The sequence below is a fragment of the Rhipicephalus microplus genome, chromosome 4 (genome assembly GCF_043290135.1).
Source record: "Rhipicephalus microplus isolate Deutch F79 chromosome 4, USDA_Rmic, whole genome shotgun sequence".
NCBI lineage: Eukaryota > Metazoa > Arthropoda > Arachnida > Ixodida > Ixodidae > Rhipicephalus > Rhipicephalus microplus.
The window spans coordinates 219,792,724-219,816,027 of NC_134703.1; the positions used below are offsets into that span (position 1 = coordinate 219,792,724).

The 23,304-nt window shown below is 45.0% G+C and overlaps 1 protein-coding gene across 4 annotated transcripts in view; it reads left to right on the forward strand.

Moving 5' to 3' along the window:
• Positions 1–23,304, forward strand: part of rhea (Talin_middle and talin-RS domain-containing protein rhea) — a 908,869-nt gene that overhangs the window by 340,750 nt on the left and 544,815 nt on the right. For all 4 annotated transcript variants that reach the window (XM_037423602.2, XM_037423605.2, XM_037423603.2 and 1 more), the window contains exons 25-27: positions 2,691–2,804; positions 2,863–2,976; positions 3,467–3,601. In XM_037423602.2, coding sequence (XP_037279499.2) covers positions 2,691–2,804; positions 2,863–2,976; positions 3,467–3,601 — 363 coding nt within the window. The remainder of the gene's footprint in view (positions 1–2,690; positions 2,805–2,862; positions 2,977–3,466; positions 3,602–23,304) is intronic.

The window sequence follows — 23,304 nt, forward strand, 5'->3', positions numbered from 1 at the left end:
TCTAGCATAAACGCGGTGACAAGCCTCTATGTCATCCGGTACAACATTCACTCCCGAAAACTGTCCTAGTGTGCAAACAACAGCAGTTACATCCTCATTGGGGTTTCATCGATACCCTTAATTTCAACGTTTTTGTTCATTGATTATTGTTCAGAGTGTTTTAGACGAGCGAGACCCAGCGTTTGCAAGGCGTTTCTTCATTTCATCAGGTTCAGTGTGTAGATTGCTATTCTCTTCTTTGAGCTCAGCATTCTCTGTCTACATGGCGTCTTAATTCTGTAGCGTATCTTCAAAGACAGCATTCATGTGTTCCATACTGTGAGCATCATCACGAAATCCCGCTCGCAGTGCCTTCATCTGCGCGCGGAAATCCCTCTCTATAGCCTTGCGAGCTGTTTTTAGATCTTGCTGCAGCTCATCCCTTAATTCATTGGCCAGCTTCTACATGACTCAAAACAGGATGAATATACACACATAAACAAACTACAACACAAACACAAGGCGAAGATAGCAGTCATAGTGACTACGCAGCAAAATAATTGGCACAGAAACTGGCACCCTTGTGCCAGAACTAACCTGTAGATAGGCAATGCAGTTGCGTGAGTTGCTTGACAACTAGCTGCCACTGCTGCCAAAAAAGTGCACGCCCACCAAACAGCTCCTTTTATGCGGTCTGGTGATGCCGGCAGCACCCAAGAACACAGTGTCCCAACACGTAGACAGGAGAACCACACCTGTCCGATGGCTTGCAGTGTGCAGTAGCGGCTGTCCTTCATGTGCACTGAATCGGCCAACTGCGAACAGCAGCCAAGTGTGCAAGCTATCTCCTGAACCATTACAGTTTCTTGCTCATCGAAAATCGCAGTTGGTAGAAACTGCAAATGAACAATGCAGATGCGTGAGTTGCTTGACCACTACGCTGCCACTGCTGCCAAAGAAGTGCACAGACCTGCCCCATAAAATGTGAAAAGGAAAGATGTAGAGGGCACTGCCAGTGTTCCTTGAAGAATGTGACCACAAGGAGGTGCTAAAGTTTACCGAGTGTATATATGGGATTTGGGGAGAGAGAATGCAGTTCTTTTTGTTGTTCGCTTGCCAGCAGTTCACCCTGTTTCTCGGCTCCCAGGCTGAACACATCCTTTCCCTCTTTTTTTTTTTTATCTACGAAAAGGTAACGGGCGCTGTGTGGTGCATGGTTGCAATGGAGGTCACGTTATGCTGCCTGTGAGATTGCTATCACACTTGTTACTGTCTCGGAGGTGCTATGGAGGTCACGTTATGCTGCCTGTGAGATTGCTATCACACTTGTTACCGTCTCGGAGGTGCTAACAGCATTACTGAGCAGCATCATGCTGTCCTGATTCTGTCAGACGCTTCGCATTTCCACTGCCACCAGAAGTGGCTAAGGCAACGAGCGCCGCCTCACATATTTCTGGCGAACTGCACAAACTGAAGGAACCGCCTCCGCAATGGAAAAGCGAGCGACGCAATGGGCACCTCCTAAAGGAGGCATGGCTTTTGCAAGCTGTTTTCGCGCCGCCTGCGCACGCCATAAAAAAGTTTTGCAGTTATCCTTTCTCACAATCGTTTAACCGCAACAGCTGTATCTGTTGTGATCTTAAGGGGCACCCAAAAGCGTGTGCTACGACGCACTCTGCCAACCTCACAGCAACCTCGCACGAAGACCTTGCCGCCACCGTTGATATTGTAGCAAGTAACCAGCATTGTAGCAAGTGACTACCGAAGCATCAAAGCAAACCGCCGATAACAATATTAACAGAAAATATGACCGCCGCCTCGCTGTCCACATAAGAAGTTACATTAAAAAAGGTAGTCTATAACTTGCGTTCCTTAAATTAAGCGCGAATAACAAGCACGAAGAGCAAATTGCAACCGATGCAAAAATCAGAGGTTCTACCTTGTTGCGGAAATCGTCACCAATTTTTTCTGGGCGATGAGCGATTTTTTCTTGTTTATACTGCGACACAGTGGGCCTGAATGGCCCTTTGTGACAGCCTTGGCAACACCAAATCGTGTCGTCATTTATAGAAAATCGTGTGCATGTAGTTGGGCTTTAATGTTCCGTATTTGCAGGAGGTGATTGTCAGTTGGCCCAGGCAGTTTTGTGACCTTCACTGAATGTGTGCTTATCAGCTGCGATGTCTCTCCACTTCCACCATCTGTGAACCCCGCTGTGGCACCTATATAATTAAAAATGGCGGGGGACGTGCCTTGCACAGATAGAAAAAAATATATATCAAGATATGGCGCATGGCAGTGGGCGAAGGGAGGAGGGAGCGAGCCAAAGTGGCCAAGGGTGGTCGGGATAATTATAAAGAACGGAAGAGATCCAACGGGCAAGGAGGCACCATGTGTCAGTTACCAGGACTGCAGCGGTTGAATGTTGGAGGTGTGTTTATTACGGAAGAAAGAAAAATCCAAGTTTTGACGACGAAAGTTGGGGGTGCATTTACTATGCGAGTGCGTTCCTTACGCGAGTAAATACATTAGTTTGGTACCATGTCTTCACAGTGTTTTGGCAGTGGGCAGAGCATCCACTATATTGAAAAAGACTTGGTATTGCATACTTGTTTGTTGTAAGTGAAGGTCTTGTAGATAATTATTCTTTAGAAGTCAACTTGACCTGAGCAGTGATTGTAGAGAGAAAAGACATCGCACTTTCATTTCAGAATGCGGCTCGCCATGCATCTTCAGCTGCTACACAGAATATTGCAGCCGCTCAGAACGCCAGTCCCTACAACAGCAACATAATGCTTCAGGAAGAGCTCATGAGGAGCTGCCGGGTGAGTGGCTCTACTGTGGGATTTGGAGGGGCAGTCACTGATGGTCACTGAGGTGCAGGATGTGGCCGGTGTCATCCCTCGAGTGGTGCAGGGCATCAAAGGCACCGTGGCTGAACCGGACAGTCCTATGGCTCACCACAAGCTACTCACCTCGTGTCAAGAACTCATCCCGGTTGGTTCTCATGAGCCTCATTTTAGCAATAACACCTGCCCTTTCTTTGTGGTTTTGTTGTGTAGTGTCAGTGGGTTCAAACTTGAGAACATCAACATCACAAATGCAGCAATTCCTCTGTACATAACTGCTCTGAGCAACAAAAACCATGCTGTTAGAAAGTGAGGCCTTATCAGTTGCAAGTGCTCAAGAATGGCACCAAGGGGAAGACTGCGACAAAGTGCTCGAGCGGACGTTTTGACAACCATTTTTTTTAAAGCACTTAGAAGAACGCTTGTCTAAATGGCTGATCAAGCTCACACGCGTTCTGCTTACGGATCTTTTCGTCAAAATGAATGCTAATAATTCCAATGCTGGTGTCTCAAAATGCAGGCCTTGAGCATCTTAAAACGCGTAAGTGTGCAGACATCTAGCCAATGTTTTACCATGGGATCTTTGGTGAGTGAGCGCATCTGCTGGCTTCATGTACCTGTTTTGTGCCTCCTGACAGCCGGCCAGCCAAATGGTGTCCGCATCCAAAGTCTGCGTGCCTACCATTGTGGAGCCAGCCTGCGCGTTGCAGCTCAGCAGTTCTACTAAGCAGGTGTCATCCGCCCTGGCTGACCTGCGCATTGCCCTGGACAAGGTCAGTTACAGCTTTCTGTCACTCATTGATATGGCTCTGTTCCTTTAATTGGTCACTAAAGGCAAAGATGAAATGTATCTTTCAGGGATGATTTTGTGTGAAACATGCTCAATTAAAAAAAAAAGTTAACAAGCTTTACTCTTTAAAAACATTTTCTGATACACACAGACCAGATTTGTTTCTATGATAATCATCCAGTTGAAGACAAAAATCGAACTGCTGCTGTGCACACTAAGGCTCATGGGTTGAGCGAAGCAGAGGCTGGCTAGCAGAGTTGTCATTAGTATCAGAGTCACGGGCATCTGCGTAAACATTGCCTTCAAATTCTTGCATCATTTGCATCGTCTTTGTTAATCACAACGCTTAACATTGATTGGGCTAATATTTCGTTAAGGACGCAAACAGTCTAGTGTTTTCTAAAGCTTATGTGGCAACCAGTGATAATGCTGAAATCATCAATAGCATCGATAGCACATGTGTAAAGGCCGACGCGCTTGACCACTTGGCAGAATGGTGATGGCTGGCGCTTTCTTCTCTGCTATTAGTGCTTGTGTATTGCTTGTATTCTGACTTTTCATTTTTGGCACGAGTGTACCCAAATAAAGAGTTAGGTCTTCAATAACCCAACTATCTTTTCGTCACTTCATGAGCACATATACTGAGACAAAAAGGCATGTGAGATAAGTGAAAATAACCATACTTTAGGCTCGTGCAAATATTAGAATGCTTCGAATGTTCGAACGAATAGTAGAGTATTCAAATTAGCTTTGATTCGAATTTAAATTATTGAAAATTTCAGGAAGTATTCTCAATGAACGAAGAGGTGTATATTAATCCGCATGTAATTGTTTGTAAAGGTGGTTTCACTGCAGTGCTGGGCGCTAAGCCGTGAAAACACCTATTCAGGGAAATTCGTCCTGTCGCGAAATTCCTTTTCAAATTTTAAGGGGCGCCGCAACACTTATTGAGCCTGATCACGAAACGCTGCCGATCGGTAGTCAAAGCTACCGAGAACATGTGAACCAAATAATAAATTGTAGCTGTGGCCTACAATTCACAATAAATTCTCAAGCTCGGCTAAAAAGTTTTTTTTTCTCGGCAAATGGCACTGCAAGCTCAAAAATCACTTGTCAAAGCCATAGGCTGATTTGAGCATGGTGCACCTGTTCGTTACTGGGGCCTCGGTAGGAGGCCGCCACTTGTCCGCGCGTACATGCGCGATCGCACTAAAAAGCCACGTATTCGAAGAAAAAAAAAAGGGGGGCAAAAGAAATGCTCAAGGTCGCAAGGCGCGCGACGTATTTTCTTTCTTCGTGCCATCTCTCTCTGCTTAGCTTCCAGCTCTATCGTCGGGTCAAAAAGAGAAAATGCAATCGCAGCGTGCGAGAAAGCTTAGCAACTCCGCTCGTACTGGATGGATTCTAAAAATTGAGAAGTGGTGAATTCGTGAAGCAATAAGCTTTTTTAGCGAATCCATTTCATGGATACTTGAAAAAGTGTTGCAGGGCCCCTTTAAATGAACATATTAGCCACAAATGAATTCATTATTTTAGTAAGCTTGAAAGCTTGTTATGATGACTGATATGCTCTATAGTACAGTAGACTCCCTTTAAGACGAACTTCAAGGAACCTCGTTTATTTGTTTATCTTATCAGGAGTTCGTTTTATCAGAAGTATCCACTAAACCAAGTGCTGAAATGCCAAGTACAATTAAATATGTTGCTTGAAACCACTGAATGAAGTATGCTTACATTGGGGAGGAAAGGAACAAGAAAAAGCATTTATTTGGCTCAGCTCGATAAAAACTGTGCTTTCAATTAGACTATTTAGACTAATCTAGTGAATACTTTATTTCACAATTTAATAATAAATATGCTCATGACTAAATTGCTACTATATTTTAGCAATACTAAATTTTAACAATAAAACTGTAGCACGACTCTTTCTTCACCTACAGGCTAGGGGTGAGGGAGATACCACATTTATGCGCTAACCTTTCTTTTCTACTTATCTTGCTTTCTTTATCCATGCTACAATTAGCTTTCAATATGCTTTGGGTTTTCGTGCCAGAAGCCCTCTCTCTCTTTTTCTTATTTTGCTTTCTCAGTTCGCCATCAAAACTATAATGTTTGTTGAGCAGAATCTTTTTTTTTTTTGTTGGTTGCTGTGAGAGTCCATCTCAACAGAAAAGTTGTGTTATGCGGTTCGTCTTAAGCAGATTTTTTTTTGTATTGAGTCTATGGGAAACAAAACACTCATGTGTTGATCATCTTAAAGCAAGAATTCGTCGTGACAGAGTTTGTGTTGAAGGCAGTTCACTGTATTATAATTTTTCAAATGTTATGTTTCATATGGGTTATCACTCGCATTCTACCGAAACTCCAATCCTGCTACTACTCACAATTGGTTCAACTTCTTTTTAATGAAAAAAAAAGGCTTTTGCATAGACACCCTATTTCAATTAAAAAGAAAAACATTGTGCAGGTTAGTTTGGTCATGATAAATATTCCTTTTTTCTATATGTCATACATACGATTCGAATTGGATACGAAGTTATTCGACTAAAATTGCTATTTTTTTTCGAATTCGCTTTGAACCTGAAATTCACCATTCGCGCACACCTACCATATTTATACACCTGGAAGCACTTGCATTAGTGTGCCTTCACTTCTCTTACAAAATTTGACAGCCTTGTCTGTCAGTCTATCCTTGAGGTTCCAGTCTCAAGATTGGCCAGTTAGGGATCTATGATTTTTCAAGGAGAATACAAAAAGACTCAACTGCTGTAGTTCAACTGATGACCTCGGTTATGTTTGAGAACACACACACATGTGCACTGACAGCAGTGACCACAATAAAGCCTACAAAAGCCAAAACACAAATAAAAGCATCAAAAACACATGGTGCTGATAAGAAATTGCAACATAAACAGTATGTGGTTATATACCCTAATTACTCGCGTAATGAGCCCACACCCCACCTTCATTAAAAAAAAATGCTAGGCCTTTGCAGAGCGTGCAGCACAGTCACAGTGAAAGCTAGAAGAGCGACCTTTCAGAGCCTTTTGTAAGCACTCATTGGCTAACTGCTGCAAGCACACTTACTTGGTGCCCACTACGGCGTTATTGATAAAAATTTTAGGGTTGTAGGCTGGCATTCGCTATGCTATTTTTTGTTGTTCTTCTGAGAAACGTGGTGTGCGCTAAACTATTGCGAGGAATTTTGTGCCAATTGTTCGTGCAGTGGCTGACGACGATGAGGAATCATGCCTGGAGTGGGTATGCGCCACAGTTAATACGTGAACAAACACAAGCTTTTGTATTGGGTTGGAGCATTGGATGACCCGCTCATTATGCTATTCACATTGTGCGACGACTGCTTGTTTTTTCACTGTTTTAAAGCACTTTATAAGTTGTCCTAATGCGATTGCTTTTGCGACATCAAGCCTGCCTGAAGCAAGTTTGCCAACAAGTCCCAAGCGGCGGCAAACAACTACGGCGGCGGACAACTACGGCGCTGCGCGAAGCCCGAGTTGTGATCTCATAACAGCTTTCGCTGTAAAAAAAACATTTTTTAATGTATCTGTGCATTTTATTTTGGTGTGATAGCCAGTGCAGTTGACGATACAATGTTAAATTACTCTTATATATCACAAAATAACGACACTTCAAAATAAAAACATAGTTTAAAAGGCCACTCGCCACGTTTGACAACTTTGAGCTGACGAGCGTAATGCATACATCATGCACAATCACATCTGCCGAAACTTGCAATGCCATGCGCTGCGGAGAGGGTCAAATTTTAAGATGAACGCTGCTTTTCCTTCTTTTCAGGGGCATGCGCCCACAGAATGAGCGCATGACATAGACGTAGAAATGGCTCTATGTAGACGGCAGCACTGTGACGTCAGGCCTCTTCGTAGACGACTGTGCTCTGACGCGGCCACTAGTAGTACAAGACATGGCCAAAATTTTTTCACATGTCATGTGTATTTTGCATGATTTGTTGCTTCAATGCATGAATAAAACTTGAAATAAGGAATAAGACACAAAAAGTGAATGTGCGCGTCTTTTTCATTCTTTTGCCATAAATTTCAACGAGATGAGGGGCTAATTTGCCTGTGTTTCGCATGCGTTCGTGTCTCCACGATCAGCGCATCGAGCAGATGCCAGCTCTCCAGCTGGAAATCATTTCCAGTCCCGCCCGGATTATGAGACAGAAAAATGTTCCCAGCCAGATTTTTTCTGGCCAAAATGAAAAGCATTCTGGCTGGAAATAGAAGCTGTTCTAGCTGGAAATAGAAATCCTTCCAGCCAGAAATGAAAGTGGTTCTCACTGGAAATAGAAGTCGTTCCAGCCAGGGACGTGAAGTTTTCCTGCAGGAACTGACAGTCGTTCTGGCAAGAAATTAAGTGCGCTCTAAATCCAAAAGCATGATGATTTCAATGAAAAGGTGCCTGTCCCGATGCAAGAAGAAGGTCTTGTTTTAGCAAAATATTTATTGTCTTCAATATTAGTCATTTGCCTTGTCTATATATTGCCACGTTCCATTTCCCAAGTTTTTGATATCGTCCCAAAACACCACACGATTCTCAGCGCAAACCGCGCCTGCAGTTTTCGAGAAGGTTGCGGACTGTAGTAGATCATTTCGATAAGATCACGCCCACTGTGCGAACGGTACAGATTGTTCTGGAACCTACGCCACCGCCAGCGATAACTCTAGAACATTCGATGGCAAGAGTATAAATGCCGACGCGCTTCGCCGCTTGGCAGTTGTTGATCGAAGGCCGACGCTCCGTTCGCCGCTATCAGTCCGAGACTGCTATCTGTGCAAGACTGCTGCTGTAATTGGACTTTCCGTTTACCGGGCACAGGTTCGCCCAAATAAACAGTTAAATCCCAACCCGAAGTCTCCTGTTTTCGGCCACGTCACGACCCTGTGACAATATCTTCTTTATATCTTCTGTAGCCCATGGGCAGCCACTGTCAATATCAGTGCTTGGCCTTGCTTCACTAGGCCAGGCAGTCTTCTGAAAAAAAAAAGAGAGAGAGAAAGAAAACGCCAAATAAGCAAAAGTAAAATGAAAAGTTTGGTATCGCTTGTCTGTTGGTTTTTGATGCAGAAGGGGGCGAATTGTCGAGCTTCTTTAGCGCGCTGAATTTAGACAGTCACATCGATGTTTTCTTCAATGCTGACGTTGGGTAACATGGCGTCGGGGCCGGGCTCCTTCCATACACGAAGTTGTAGGGCGTCATTTGCGTCGTTTCGTGCACGGCAGTGTAGTGCGCGAAAGTCATGTACGAAAGTATTGCATCTCACATTTTGTGTTCAACGTCGACTTACGTGACCAGCATATCGACGATGGTCTTGTTAAGACGCTTGGTGAGGCCATTGGTCTGTGGATGGTAGGCGGTAGTCCAGCGATGATTTGTCTGGCTGTACCTCAAGGTCATCTGAGTTAGGTCTGCCGTAGAAGCCGTGCTTCTGTCAGTAATGATGACCTGTGAAATTTCGTGATGCAGGACGATGTTCTCGGCAAAGATCTTTGCTACCTCAGAGGCACTGCCTTTGGGCAGGGCTTTTGTTTCGGCGTAGGGAATGAGGTAGTCAATAGCCACGATGGCTCATTTGTTCTCAGAAATCAACATCGGTAACGCCCCAGTATGTCTATGCCGATTTGCTGGAACAGCCGGCGAGGTGGTTCAATGGGCTGGAGTAGTCCGGCTGGCCTAGTCTGCGGTGTCTTTCATCGCTGAAAGTCGCGGCAGATCCTGACGTAACAGGGGACGTCAGTGGCAAGTCGTGGCCAGTAGTACTTTTCCTGTATTCTTGCGAGCGTACGAGAAACGCCGAGGTGTCTAGCGGTTGAGTTGTCGTGTAAGGCCTCAAGCACTTCTTCTCGCACTGCTGAAAGAACCACTGAGAAGGAGGTCAGCTAGAAAGGGGCAAGAAGTTCTCCTTTAAGAAAACTCCGTTTCATAAGAAGAACGACTCCAGTCCTTTCTTGAATACATTCCGAGCAGCCGCGCTATTACCCTCGAGGTATTGTTGCTGGGCGAAGTCGTTGGCAATCATCTTTCCCAATAAGCCGTTCTCATTCAGGTCGTCGGGCGACGGTAGATCGGTGGGGGCATGAGAGAAGCATTTCTAAAGTTAATTCGAGCGCGAACACACGACAAAATCACAGACACACACCCAGGTCTCAACCACACGCAGCACTCACTTCCAACTGATTTATTCATAGCTTGAAGGCTTGAATATATACATAGGACACACTTGTGCACTGACACCATAGAAAGCCAACAGGATAGGCTATCGATAGTGCGAGTGTTATTTATGCATCCCATCTTCTCATCTGTACATACTCATCATCACCACTCCAGTTTGGGTTGTGGGGTAATAAACAAGTCTTGAGACAATGAAAAAGAGTCTCGAGACAATAAGGAAGAGTCTTGAGGGTCCTGGGTGCCGTCTTACAAGTGGTGAAGAGTGCTTTTCAGTCCCTGCATCCTCTCCCGCTGTCAGACACCCCCAGCATCTTCTAGAACACATTCTTGGAGCTCCGTTCAGGCCGCCGCTTAAGTGACCTGGGTTCGGTAATGTCGCAAGCCGACCGGCGCGGTGCGGCAGCTTCGCCACTGCCAAGAAACCCTTCTCACCTGGTCACCAGCCCTTAAAAGGACCTCCACTTTTCGCAGGACTTTTAGGTGAGGACGTTGAAGACCGGCTCGAGGAGTATGACTGCGTGATTGCCATCAACAACTAGGATGAGCCTGCGAAACTCGCCCACGTTGCTCTCTACTGGAGCGGCGTCGCGAAGACATGGTTTTTTAACCACGCTACAGATTTTCTGATATGGCCCGCCTTTACACATCAGCTCCGCCAGATTTTCTTCAACGCGTCAACGCGCTCGGATATCGCCAAGAAGAGGCTTAGTGCACATGTTCAATGCCCCGGGGAGTTTTATTACATTTCCTAAATTGAAGATGTTCTTGCCCTCTGCCGCTGCATCGACAACTATGTGGCAGAAAACGACCGTGTGCGCCACCTGCTCAAAGGAATTGCGACAGTCGCTTTTAATGCACTTGTGTTGCAGAACCCCCAGACCGTAGCCGATGTTGTCGCTACCTGTCAGCGTCTTGGGGAGCTTCAGACCACTTGGGTGCAACCTGATATGTCTGATCTGAGCTCAAGCCACGACATAACAGAGCTGAGCATTGATCCGCTTTATCATCTGCGAGGAACTTCATGCACAGGCTTCACGTCGCCACCTTGATATTCAAACGACGCCACCTTTTACTAGTCTACACGACGTCGTGAGGGAGGAACTGGCCTTGATAACTGGCACACCACTTCCGAGCTCACATCCCGGGCCCATGCCAAGTTATGCTCATGTTGCTGCAATGACACCTGCGCCCCACCAAAGCCTGGCCTCGATAACTGACACATCCGTTTTGAGCTCACATCCTTTGTCTATGCCTACTTATGCTCAGGTTGCAGCTATGACACCTGCACCCCAGCAAAGCCCAATGCAGCCTGGCGCACTATGCGACCGACTTGCTATTATTGCGGCATCCGTGATCGTATTTCAAGGTTCTGCCGACGCCATCAGTAAGACGAAAGGCGAAGCTACGAGGACTTGGAATGGGACGATTTCTACACCACTGGACCCCCCTATTGTCGACTGTATCAAAACAGTGCACGTGGGTCGCCGTCTCCACAGAACTTCGACTCAGTTTGTAGGTCCTGTTTCTCGTATCGTCACTCACCTTCACCGATGCAGACTATCAACTGGAAAACTAAATAGTGCAGCTTTGGGAAAGAAAGCTGCACCCTTCGAACTGCGTCAAACTCCTCCAAACCGCCCAATAAGTGCTTTATTGGTGTATGTTGAAGGTATACAGACTGAGGCACTGGTAGACACAAACGCATCATTTTCCGTAATTCATGCAGACTTTTGTGCCCGTTTGAAAAAAGCTGGATGCTATACGATGGCCCTTCTCTTCGTTGCGCAGATGAAGTCCCTATTTAGCCTTCAAGTGTTACATGTACAGTCCGCGTATTCATAGATGGCATCCTTCACCACGTTCAGTTTCTTGTACTTCCTTTGTGCGTTCACACAGTCATTTTAGGATGGGAGGTCCTTTCTTCGGCATCAGCTTTCATATCCTGTCATCAGCAAGTAATTCATATGTCAGCTACTGAGAGTTCATTCGACGTCGATCCATACAGCTTCCATTTTTCGTTGCTGCCACTGATTGTTTCATTTCGCCAGGAGATGAACTAATTCTCACGATCGCTTCGGATGCTATAGTTACTGGTGACGTGTTCATAGCTCCATCAGTTCGCTTCGAACCTGTGGGGCTTACCATCGCACCCGGCCTTGTGTGGTTTAACGGTGATAAAACACTGGTCACCACCTTGAACCCAACTTCTTCGCCAATGATGCTGCCCCAGGGCACTGCTGTGAGCTGCTTCGCTGACAGTGAGCCTTTTTTGCGGGTTCCCCTTCACGCAGAATCATTGTGTTTGTCTGTTTCAACTGATACGAAGGCTACCACTCTTGCTTTATATGCTACCATAAGTCCTCACCTCACTGCCGAGCAAAAGAGAGACCGCTTAGACCTTCTCCAAAAGCACAGCCTTTTGTTTGACATACGTTTTAAGGTTCTGGGCCGCACCTCCGTTGCAGAGCACAAAATCGAAACCGAAGACAGCTCCATTGTACGCCATCACCTATACCGTGTGTCTTTAGCGAAACGGCAAATCATTGAGGAAAATGTCGCCTACATGCTCAAACGGGATATTATTCGACCTTCATCCAGCTCTTGGTCGTCTCGTGTGGTGTTGGTCCGGAATAAGAATGGTTCTGTCTGCTTTTGTGTTGATTACAGAGTGCTCATTAAGATCACGAAAAAAGATGTATATCTTTTGCCACGTATAGATGATGCCTCTCTACAAGGCGCAGAGTATTTTTCCACGCTTGGCCTTCGATTCGGGTATTAGCAAATACCTATGCGCGAAGCAGACATGGAGAAAACAGCATTTGCAACTCCAGATGGGCTTTACCAGTTTAACGTCATGCCTTTCGGCTTATGCAACGCTCCGGCAACATTCGAGCGCATGATAGATACTGTCTTACGTGGTCTCAAGTGGAGCCCCGCCGCGGTGGTCTAGTGGCTAAGGTACTCGGCTGCTGACCCGCAGGTCGCGGGTTCGATTCCCGGCTGCGGCGGCTGCATTTCCGATGGAGGCGGAAATGTTGTAGGCCCGTGTACTCAGATTTGGGTGCACGTTAAAGAACCCCAGGTGGTCAAAATTTCCGGAGCCCTCCACTACGGCGTCTCTCATAATCAAATGGTGGTTTTGGGACGTTAAACCCCACAAATCAATCAATCAATGGTCTCAAGTGGAAAACCTGCTTCTGTTATTTAGACGACATCGTAATTTAATCTTTCACATTTCTGCAGCACCTTAAGCATTTGGACGAAGTTCTAACATGCATTTCGAACGCTGGCCTTCAGCTCAATACAAAGAAGTGCCACTTTGCCAGCACAAGCATCAATGTATTGGGTCACCTTGTAAGCAAAGATGGCGTTCGACCTGACCACGACAAGCTTGCTGCCGTAATTAGTTTTCCTCGTCCGAGCTATAAAAAACAGTGACAAAGTTTCTTGGGCCTGGCGTTTTACTTCCGCCACTTCATCAGTCACTTTGCTGCCATTGTGGGGCCGTTACATGAACTTCTGACGTCGGGAACGGCCTTCACTTGGACTGACGAGTGCGAGTTTGCTTTCCAAGTCCTTAAACGTGCTTTTACATCAGACCCCGTCCTTCGTCAATTCGATGAGAGTGCACCCACTTTCTTGCACACAGATGCTAGCGGCCACGGAATCGGTGCTGTCCTCCTCCAGCGCGATGACACTTTACGTGAGCGAGTAGTTGCGTATGCCAGTCGCGCACTAACACCTGGGGAGCAGAATTACTCGATAACAGAATAGAAATGTCTCGCTGTCGTTTGGGCCATCCATAAATTGCGACCTTATCTGTATGGACGCCACTTCACAGTGATTATTGACCATTATGCTCTTGCTGGTTGTCTTCACTGAAGAATTTGTCTGGGCGCCTCGGTCTCTGGATCCTTCGTTTGCAAGAGTACACTTTTGATGTTTTGTACAGGTCTGGCAAACAGCATCAGGATGCCGACGCTCTCTCTCGCTGCCCTCTGCCACTTTCATTTCCAATCATGCAACCTCAATGCCCTTCAGGTGATCAAGCGGCTACCTCTTCACTCACGTTATCACCCCTGGCGGTTGCTGGGTTGCTATCTTTAAACAGCAGCGCTCAGTTTGCCACGTGCCAACATGACGACCCCTACTATAACCGCATCATTGGATACTTGAATGGCTCGCCTTCCACCTAATGCCAGACTAGGTCATCAGCTACGGCAGTTCAAGCTAGAGAACAATGTCCTTCAGCGCTATACTTAAAATGCGGATGGGCATTGGTGAACGCCAATACTTGCCCATTCGCTGCGAAAACAAGTTCTCGAAGAATTGCACGATGACCCATCAGCTGGACACTTAGGATTTCAGAAGACCTACAACAGGGTTAGGAGCTGGTCTTTCTACCTTTGTGGCTAATTATGTCACTTCTTGTGCACTTTGTCTATGCCGGAAATGACCAACTTCAGCTCCTCCTGACGTATTACAATCCATTCCATGTCCCGATACACCTTTTGTTGTTGTTCGAATAGACCTCCTCGAACCACTTCCCATAATGCCAGCGGGCCACCGCTGGATCGTCACAGCCGTCGACCACCTCACACGATACGTGGAGACCGCTCCTCTATGCACTAGCTCTGCCTCACACGTTGCCACCTTCTTTTTAGAAGCCATTGTGATGTGTCATGGTGCACCTCTTGTGTTGTTGAGTGATCGAGGCAAGACCTTCCTGTCCACAATGCTTTACAAAATTCTTAAAACTTGTGGCACAGTTCATAAGACTACATCCGCTTACCACCCGCAGAAAATGGCCTGACAGAGCGATTCCACCAGACTCTAATTGACATGATATCCATGTACATTGAACCCAACCATGATAACTGCGACAAAATCTTGCCATTCGTTTGTCAGCGGTGTCGTGTTTGCACACGACACCGCTGTTCAACGAACCACCAGATATTCACTTTTCTTCCTCGTCTACGATCGTGCATCGGCATTCACCATCAATGCCTCTTTCTTCAATTTAATGACAAAAATGCCCACAACTACACCAGAACATTTCGTCTCCAGGCTCGCTGACACACGACAGCGTGCTTAACTGAACATGGAGGCCAGTCAACAAGACCGCAAGCAATGCCCTGACAGTTTTCATCGAGACGTCACCTTCCTCCCTGGAGATGAAGTATTACTTTGGACGCCTGTTCGTACACCCGAATTGTGTGAAAAATTTGTCATGCTTTCTCAAACTTTACGTTGTTTTTGAACAAACATTTGTCAATTACATTGTTACTCCCGTCGTGGGTTTCTCGGACCGTCTTTATCGTGCTTCTGAGACAGTCCAGGTTTCACGTCTGAAACCCTTTGTTCGCCATACCTTTCCCACCTAAATCTCGGCCGGGCCGGCGCTCAATCGCGTGGGGAAAATAAGTGTGAGCATTATTTATGCGTCCCATCTTCTCATCTGTACATACTCATCACCAGTGCAGTTAGGGTTGTGGGGCATATACTCGTGACAATAAAAAAGAGCCTTGAGGGTCCTGGACGCCATCTTACAATACGTACAGCTAATCAATTTCAGAGCTTAGAACCTATAAACTGGAATTCTCTTGGTAACAATGATAGCAAAGGGGCGCTTACACAGTGATTATTTTTTTGAATGAAAAAGGCCTCTAACACTTCATGTGCAGTTTTACTTGCGCTTTTGCCTAGAATCTTCGTCTCGGATCATGCCTCACAATCACACGAGATGACATGCGCAACCATGTGCGCATACTTGTCACCAGGTTTTGTTAATTTTTGGGCACGTTTCCTTAACCGGTCATTAAATTCATCATTTGGTTTGGCCAATGTTCACTTTTAGCAGGATAAGGATATGGAGTACACGAACCCCGTGAAACACTTAACAAAGAAAGGCCCTCTCATGCTTCTTCTCCCAGCCACACTTTTTGCTACCGCGCACACGTTGGCAAAGTCTTCAAATTTTTTTGGTGCGGAAAACACCATCAGTACGCCGTGCCTGGCCGCGACTTTCTTGAAGTTGTGCGAGAACTTAAGTTTTAGAGACAGTTCAACAAATAGAAACTGGTCAAGACAATATTATGAAGGACTTACAGGCCCTTAAGCATTGGCAGGCTTCCGTTGATGTGGAAATCAATCAGCTTTCGACTAGAATTCGTGCCATAGAAATCGACGCTGCTGCCCAAAAAGCTAATCATCCAGTTGCTGGATCGCTCGAATCAGGTGGTTCCACGTACAACTTATCCGACAAGCTGAAATCGATCAAGAATTGTTGTGACGATGCCGAGAACAGGCTTCGTCGCTCAAATATGCTATTTGGAATTCCTGATAACCCTTCAGAAACATGGTCTTCGTCTGAAGGCCATATTATTGAATTGTGCTCGAAGTATCTTGAGATCCCGTTGCAATCATCCTAAATAGACCGTGCTCATCGGCTTGGCCGATATGAAGACAGCAAATGCAGGCCTATCATTGCCAAGTTTGTGTTTTATAAGGATAAACAGCGTGTGATAGAAAAAGGTTCTAAGCTAAATGGCAGCACATTTGCCATACGGGAAGACTTTTCACTTCAAACACGTGTCGTAAGAAGAAAGCTGCTGGAATTCGCTAAATCAAAAAATGCCACTTGTAAGCTTACCGTCGACAAAATGCGAATCGACAATTCAGTGTACGTGTACGATGCAGCATCGGATACAGTAAGAGCATTAACGCAATAGCTATCACGAATCTCGAATTCACGATCACCCAACCAACCAATCGTGTCACGTGCCATAGCAGAAACGAAGTTATATGTATCGTTTACAAACATTAGAAGCTTGATTCCAAAGCGCATCGAATTATGCTCCTATGTAGATAACAGTGACTGCGACATTTTACTGCTAACTGAAATCTGCCTTCATAGTGGCATTGCTAACTCAGAAGTGCTAAATGACACTGACAAGTATGTTATATACCGGAAAGACTGCAATGTAAGCAGAGGTGGGGGTGTACTCATCGCGGTCAAAAAGCACATTTCTAGTTTTCTTGTTGATGTAAGCAGTCCATTGGAAACTCTGTGGATCTGTATTGCCTCCCCTTCTTCTAAGTCACTCTTCAGGGTATGCTACAGGCCACTAGACTTTTGCGATTCCTTTGTCTCTAATCTTCATACCAACCTTGCCTCCATTTGACAAAAGTTCCCAAATGCTGTTATAAACTTTTCGGTGACTTCAATTTCCCTGACGCTGACTGGATTGACCTGACGTCATGCTCAAGTAGCACTCGCGAATTCATTAACCTGACCCTCGATTTCTCGCTCACGTAGCTGGTTAATCAAGCCACACGAGAAGAGAACATATTAGATCTCATATTTACATCTGCTCCTGATAACCTGAAAATATTATCTTATAACTCTGGATTTAGTGACCACTTGCTTCTGTGCACTGCATTCTAGACACCTATATACTTATGTAACGTAGTACAAAAACATATATTCAACTACAATAAAGCTAACTTTGAAGCCATTAACCAAGGCCTTTAAAGGTTTTTTGAAAATTTCCTTTTGTCGTTCTCCTCTCGCTCAGTCACGGAAAATTGGTCTCTTTTTCAACGTAAGCTAACCGAGTCAGTTCATGCGCACATACTACATATCTTGCTTAGAGTAACTTTATCTAAGCCATGGTTCTACAGATCACTTCACACAATGAGAAATAAGAAAAAAGCGGCTCTTCAAGGCGGCAAAGCTCAGGGGAACACCACAGTCTCGCGCTAAACACTAAGCTGCGGAAAGTTCTACTGTCGCGCACTTCGAAAGGCCAAACGAAAATTTATGTCCTGTGACCTTCAATCACTCATTAAAAACAGCCCTAGAAAGTTCTGGAAATGCATCTCCACTATTAACGCCATTCATGACATTTCATTGGTGAATGATGATGGGATAAATGTCGACTCTAATGATTGGGCCGCCCTGCTCAATAATTATTTCACGAGTGTTTTTACTAAGGAAGACCATTCCAACATTCCATTAGCAGAAGTTGATTACAGATACATGGATACCATAGTCATCAGCACAGCTGGAATTTCGGCACTCATTGAAGATCTGAAAATATCAGCCCCGCCGCGGTGGTCTAGTGGCTAAGGTACTCGGCTGCTGACCCGCAGGCCGCGGGTTCGATTCCCGGCTGCGGCGGCTGCATTTCCGATGGAGGCGGAAATGTTGTAGGCCCGTGTGCTCAGATTTGGGCGCACATTAAAGAACCCCAGGTGGTCGAAATTTCTGGAGCCCTCCACTATGGCGTCTCTCATAATCATATGGTGGTTTTGGGACGTTAAACCCCACAAATCAATCAAGATCTGAAAATATCAACATCTGCAGGAGTCGATTGTATCAATACTTAAATTCTTAATCAGACCATTACGTTTTCTAGTATCATACTTGCCCACATCTTCAATCAATCATTATCAATGGGTGAGATACCACACAAATGGAAAATTGGAAAAATTATGCCTGTATTCAAATCCGGGAACGATTCTAATGTCAGTAATTATCGCCCCATATCTCTAACTAGTGTCCCATGCAAACTGCTAGAACATGTCATCACCTGTAATGCCGCTCAGCACCTCGAAGCTAACAAATTTTTTTACCGGAACCAACATGTGTTTAGAAAAGGTTTTTTATGTGACACTCAACTAATGGAATTCACGAATGTTCACGCTCATGGATAATGAGCGTGAACATGATAATGACTGCATATTCATCGATTTTTCTAAAGCTTTTGATCGTGTTCCACATTGTCGCCTAATATCTAAACTATCATCATTAAATCTGGACTCCTTGACATTGTCCTGGATAATAAACTTTCTTTCATTCCGTAAACAGTATACCGTTGCTAATTCATCTTTATCTTCTCTAACCGATGTGACCTCCGGTGTGCCGCAAGGTAGTGTTTTCGGTCCCTTGTTATTTTTAATCTACATCAATGACCTACCATCGCATATCTCTTCTAACATACGATTCTTGGCAGACGATTGTATCATCTACCGAAATATAACTTCAACATCAGATCACCTCGCTCTTCAGGAAGACCTAGACCTCATAACTAATTGGTGCTCTCGCTGGAAAATGTCGCTTAACACTGACAAATGAAAGCTCATGACCTTTACCCGCAAGAAATCATTTTCTCTTTTTACTTATACTCTTAACAACTGTCACGTGAAGCGCACATCATTATATAAATAGCTTGGCTTGCATCTTTCACCCTCACTATCATGGTCCACGCATATAGAAAAAATTTCAGCACAAGCATCCCGCACTCTCGGTTACCTCAAACGTAACCTTCATGACGCTCCAACTTCGACCAAAGCACTTGCATATCTAACCTTCGTTCGTCCTCAACTTGAATTCGCCTCTCCAGTTTGGTCACCTCATCAGGCTTACAAAGTTAATGCCCTCGAACGTGTTCAAAACCGCGCCGCACGCTTCATTTCGAAAAATTACAGCCGACATTCCAGTATTACTCACATTAAATCATCACTATCATTGCCTCCCTTAGATTCTCGCAGAAAGATCGCCTTTATCTGCCTGTTTCGCAAAATAGCATCCGGTAAGCACGAAACCACCCTCCCTCTCACCCAGCCAACATGCACTTCTCGCCGTTTGCACATTAGCCGTTCTTTCAAATGCATTTTCGGGTACACGAACGCATTCAACTCTTCAGCATTACCAGTAGCTCTTGAAATATGGAATGGTCTTCCCGATAATGTTGTCAATATTCATGATCCCGTATTGTTTCGTCACGAAGTAACAACCATTTTTTCATCGCCAGTGGCATAAACCTTCCACTAAACCATGTATATTGGTCTTCGCTGTATATTGTATTATTTGTTATAGTTATGTGTTGCACACTTACAAATGAGTTTCTCTGCATTTTGTTTATTAGTTGCATGTCATGCCTGCTCTCGCTAACAAATATATAATGCTATTTTTATGTTATATAACGAGTATAATCATGTTTTAATATTTCAATTAATGTGAATATGCTCTGTATATACCCCCCTCACACAATACTCCTGATGGAGCCTGTGGGGTTTCGTGAATAAATAAATAAATAAAATCCTAAAAGCGAGAAAAAATTGTGAATGAATTGTGAGTGACTGTCTTTGGCGGGTGCCTGATCAGTCCGGCAAAGAGTTCTTGCTTATTGACTCTTCGCATGAACAGATGGACCTTTTTCTTCTCAGGCATCAGGGTCAGTGTGGGCGGAAGAGTTTGATCATATCTTCTTTGAATAGCACCACGTTTTCATTTAGCATCTGCACATGGATTTCGAAGAGAGCTGCAGTCTTCTCCTGGCGGACCACAATTGCAAAAGTGCGAAGGAACCTGGCACGAAAGACGTCCCACGCTGTGAGGCCTCACTTTTGATTTTCGAACCACGTCCGAGCAGCATCTTCTAAAGTAAAATAGACGTGCCGAAGCTTATCATTATCGGTCTGGTCATTGAAGACAGCGATGCGGTCGAGCCTTTCAAGCCAGCTTTCCGGGTTTTCGAGTAGCAAACCATAGAATGTTGGTCGCTCTTCGAGTTGCTAGAGCAGTAGTGGTGCAGGTGGCACAGGCACTGTCATTGTCGGCGTGGTTGATGTGAACGTCTCGGTCTTCAGAGCCTTGTCGGGTAGAAGCCCTTACTCTGGTGGCAGACTCCTCGCGTAATGTGGAAATATATGAGCAGTTGTTGTGACGTGTTTGAACTTGTCAACACGTTGAGTTTTTCTCTGCTCGCAAGTGGGTTTTTTTTTTTTTTTTTGTGCTTGGTTTTCAAGATTGTCGTTCAGTTGGGATGAGAGCCAAGTGGTCTGCTTCCTGGGGGTGAGCAAAGCTTAGAGCGTGTGGACTGTAGGCCAAGCCTGAAGCGAGTGAGTACGGAAGCCTCGTGGGTGGTCCGATTTTCTGCAAATAGTTTCGTCTATCTCTTCGGGCTCTGGGTGCCGGGCGTCATTGCAGTCTTGTCTTGCGGCTCGACGTCGGGGCGTCGTGACACCGTCCCGGACAGTGGGTGTCAATCACTCGGTAAATTGCTGTGTGTGGCGAGCGAGTAGGGCCATCTTACAGAGTGGATGTCTCCTTGTGGCTGCCTCTTCTGCGCCTAGGCTGGGTGTTGGGTGGATGCCAGTTGTTGTCGAGCGACTCATTAAAGCTAAGGATCTAGAGTGCAGTCGCCTGTCGTACGTGGCACAACTAGGTGAACTGTGGTGTTGAGGTGTTGCACTCTGCTTCCCTCACTTTTTTTTTTGTCCTGTGATGCACAAGTTAAGAAAAACGGTCTTTGTTTTATTTTAGCTGGGCGTCTCGGCCGCCTCCAATGTACTTGCTAGCAGTACTGACCATCGTACCACATGGGCGAGGAGCCCAAAGCTCCCTTCCCTTTGGCCTACTGCATTGTTCTTTCGAGTGTGTTGATTGTACGCAGCGGGAGTGATATAACCAATGGCTGGCTGTCTTCTGGATGTTGTCTTTGTCGTTGACCAAGAGGTTGTGAAATTGGGCGATGGACATGCCTGGGACCTGCGCAACTGCATGCAGTTCGGCACCCTCGTGAGTGCTGGTCGCAACCAAAAGACATGTCAGCGCGAGTGACGGACACACACACACACACACACACACACACGCACACGCACACGCGCACGCGCGCACACGCGCACACACACACACACACACACACACACACACCAACTACAAACTACAGACGTCTTTGTTACAAAACACTAGCACACCTTTGGAGTAACGCCAGTGGCGGCTGTTCGTTCCAAAGCGAACTATACGTCTTGCCGTGCTTCCGGTAGTGCAAGACATTTATTTTAACTCTCTTTTTGTGTTGCTATGACGCGGGAGTTTCAGCTCGTCACGCATCATGTGCAATGATCAGACTCAAGCTTCTGACTATGAGGACAACATCAATCGACACAGGCATTGGTGTTCAATTGTGCTTCCTTCACTCCATAAACTTTGTGCTGTCAAATTTTTAGCAGATGTTCTACTAGTGATTACAAAGTTACGTTACTCTTGATATTCATGGCAGAGAAGCCCTAAAGTCATTTTAAATATACTAACGCACGCACTTAAAAACTTGGAAGTGCAGCTGGACAAAAGTCTACGTATTCGCTCGTCTCAATTGACGTTTCAATGATTACTTCGAGAGTTGGCAGAATAGTGCATACCTCTGGAACCCCACAAGGCTGGCTATAACAAAACATACTAACCAATAAATTACTTATACTTGCTTAAATTGAAATTCTGCTCACCTCATCTCTATCATCGGTGCTGCTGCAGGAACATCTTGTGGGTTTCTGTCATTTTAACGCTGACACCCGAGCAATTGCCTACTAGCCCTTTAACACTCATGATGCGTTGTCGTGTTATGACTGTCTGCTATGAAGAACAGCAATACTTGGCATACTAAGCGCATACACTGCATACACTACCGCAGATCTCCGAACATTGACACAGTGGTGAAACATGGCAGATGCTAGACAATGCAGCGGCAGAAAAAATGGCAGCCTCCTTGTAAGATTGGTCTCTTATTAATGATATTAGGGTTTAAAGAAGATAATTGCACTTCTCAAATCTTAAAAATCATATGGGTAAAATTGCATCCCAATTTAGCTATCAGAAGTACCAAAAAAAATGGTTATTTAAACTAAACAGGTTGGCCAAAATTGCATCTGGAGAAAAATACACATAAACATAAAACTGAAAGCTAGTTTATGGGGCAAAGATACACTTTTAAAAAAATGATTTCTTCCGTTATGAGAGGTTAGAAATCATGATTACTTTGAGCATGTAGCTTCGGGGAACTACTGTCACGAAATGCAATGGCAAGCAGCCAGGAGGTGATTTCCCGGGGACTCGAGACAATGAGCTTTTTACATTTTTAAACTCGCCTTTAGCCTGTTAGAAACATTTGTTACATAATTCAAGTTTAATTTCAACCTTGATTCTCTTGTCACGAAAGTAGAGAAGTTAAACTTCTTATAGAAAGCAGAAATAAAAGCTTTTCCCCTGAATCATATACCACCAACCAGCAGCCCAGTCAGGCTTTCACTGAACAGAAATGGATTGTTTCCTTTAAATAGAGAGTTCCATTACTGAACAGAAATGGATTGTTTCCTTTAAATGGAGAGTTCCATTTACTGATAAAAAGTAACAGGGTTACAGAGTTCATATGAGAAGCCATGCATGCGGGAGGCAGCAGTTTTGTCTTACAGATTTCCGTTTACTGAGAGTCTACTCTAGTTGCTCTCAAATATTGCCTCAATCTTCCTTTATGAGAGCAGTGAATTTTCGCTCTATTATATTGCGGTTACAAAATTCACAATGAACGTGGTGTTATACAAGATGACTGTCCCATTACTGTTGTTTATACTGAGGTATGTGATTAGATATGACAGTGGTTTGCTGCCTATGTGTTATTGCCAGTTTGTAA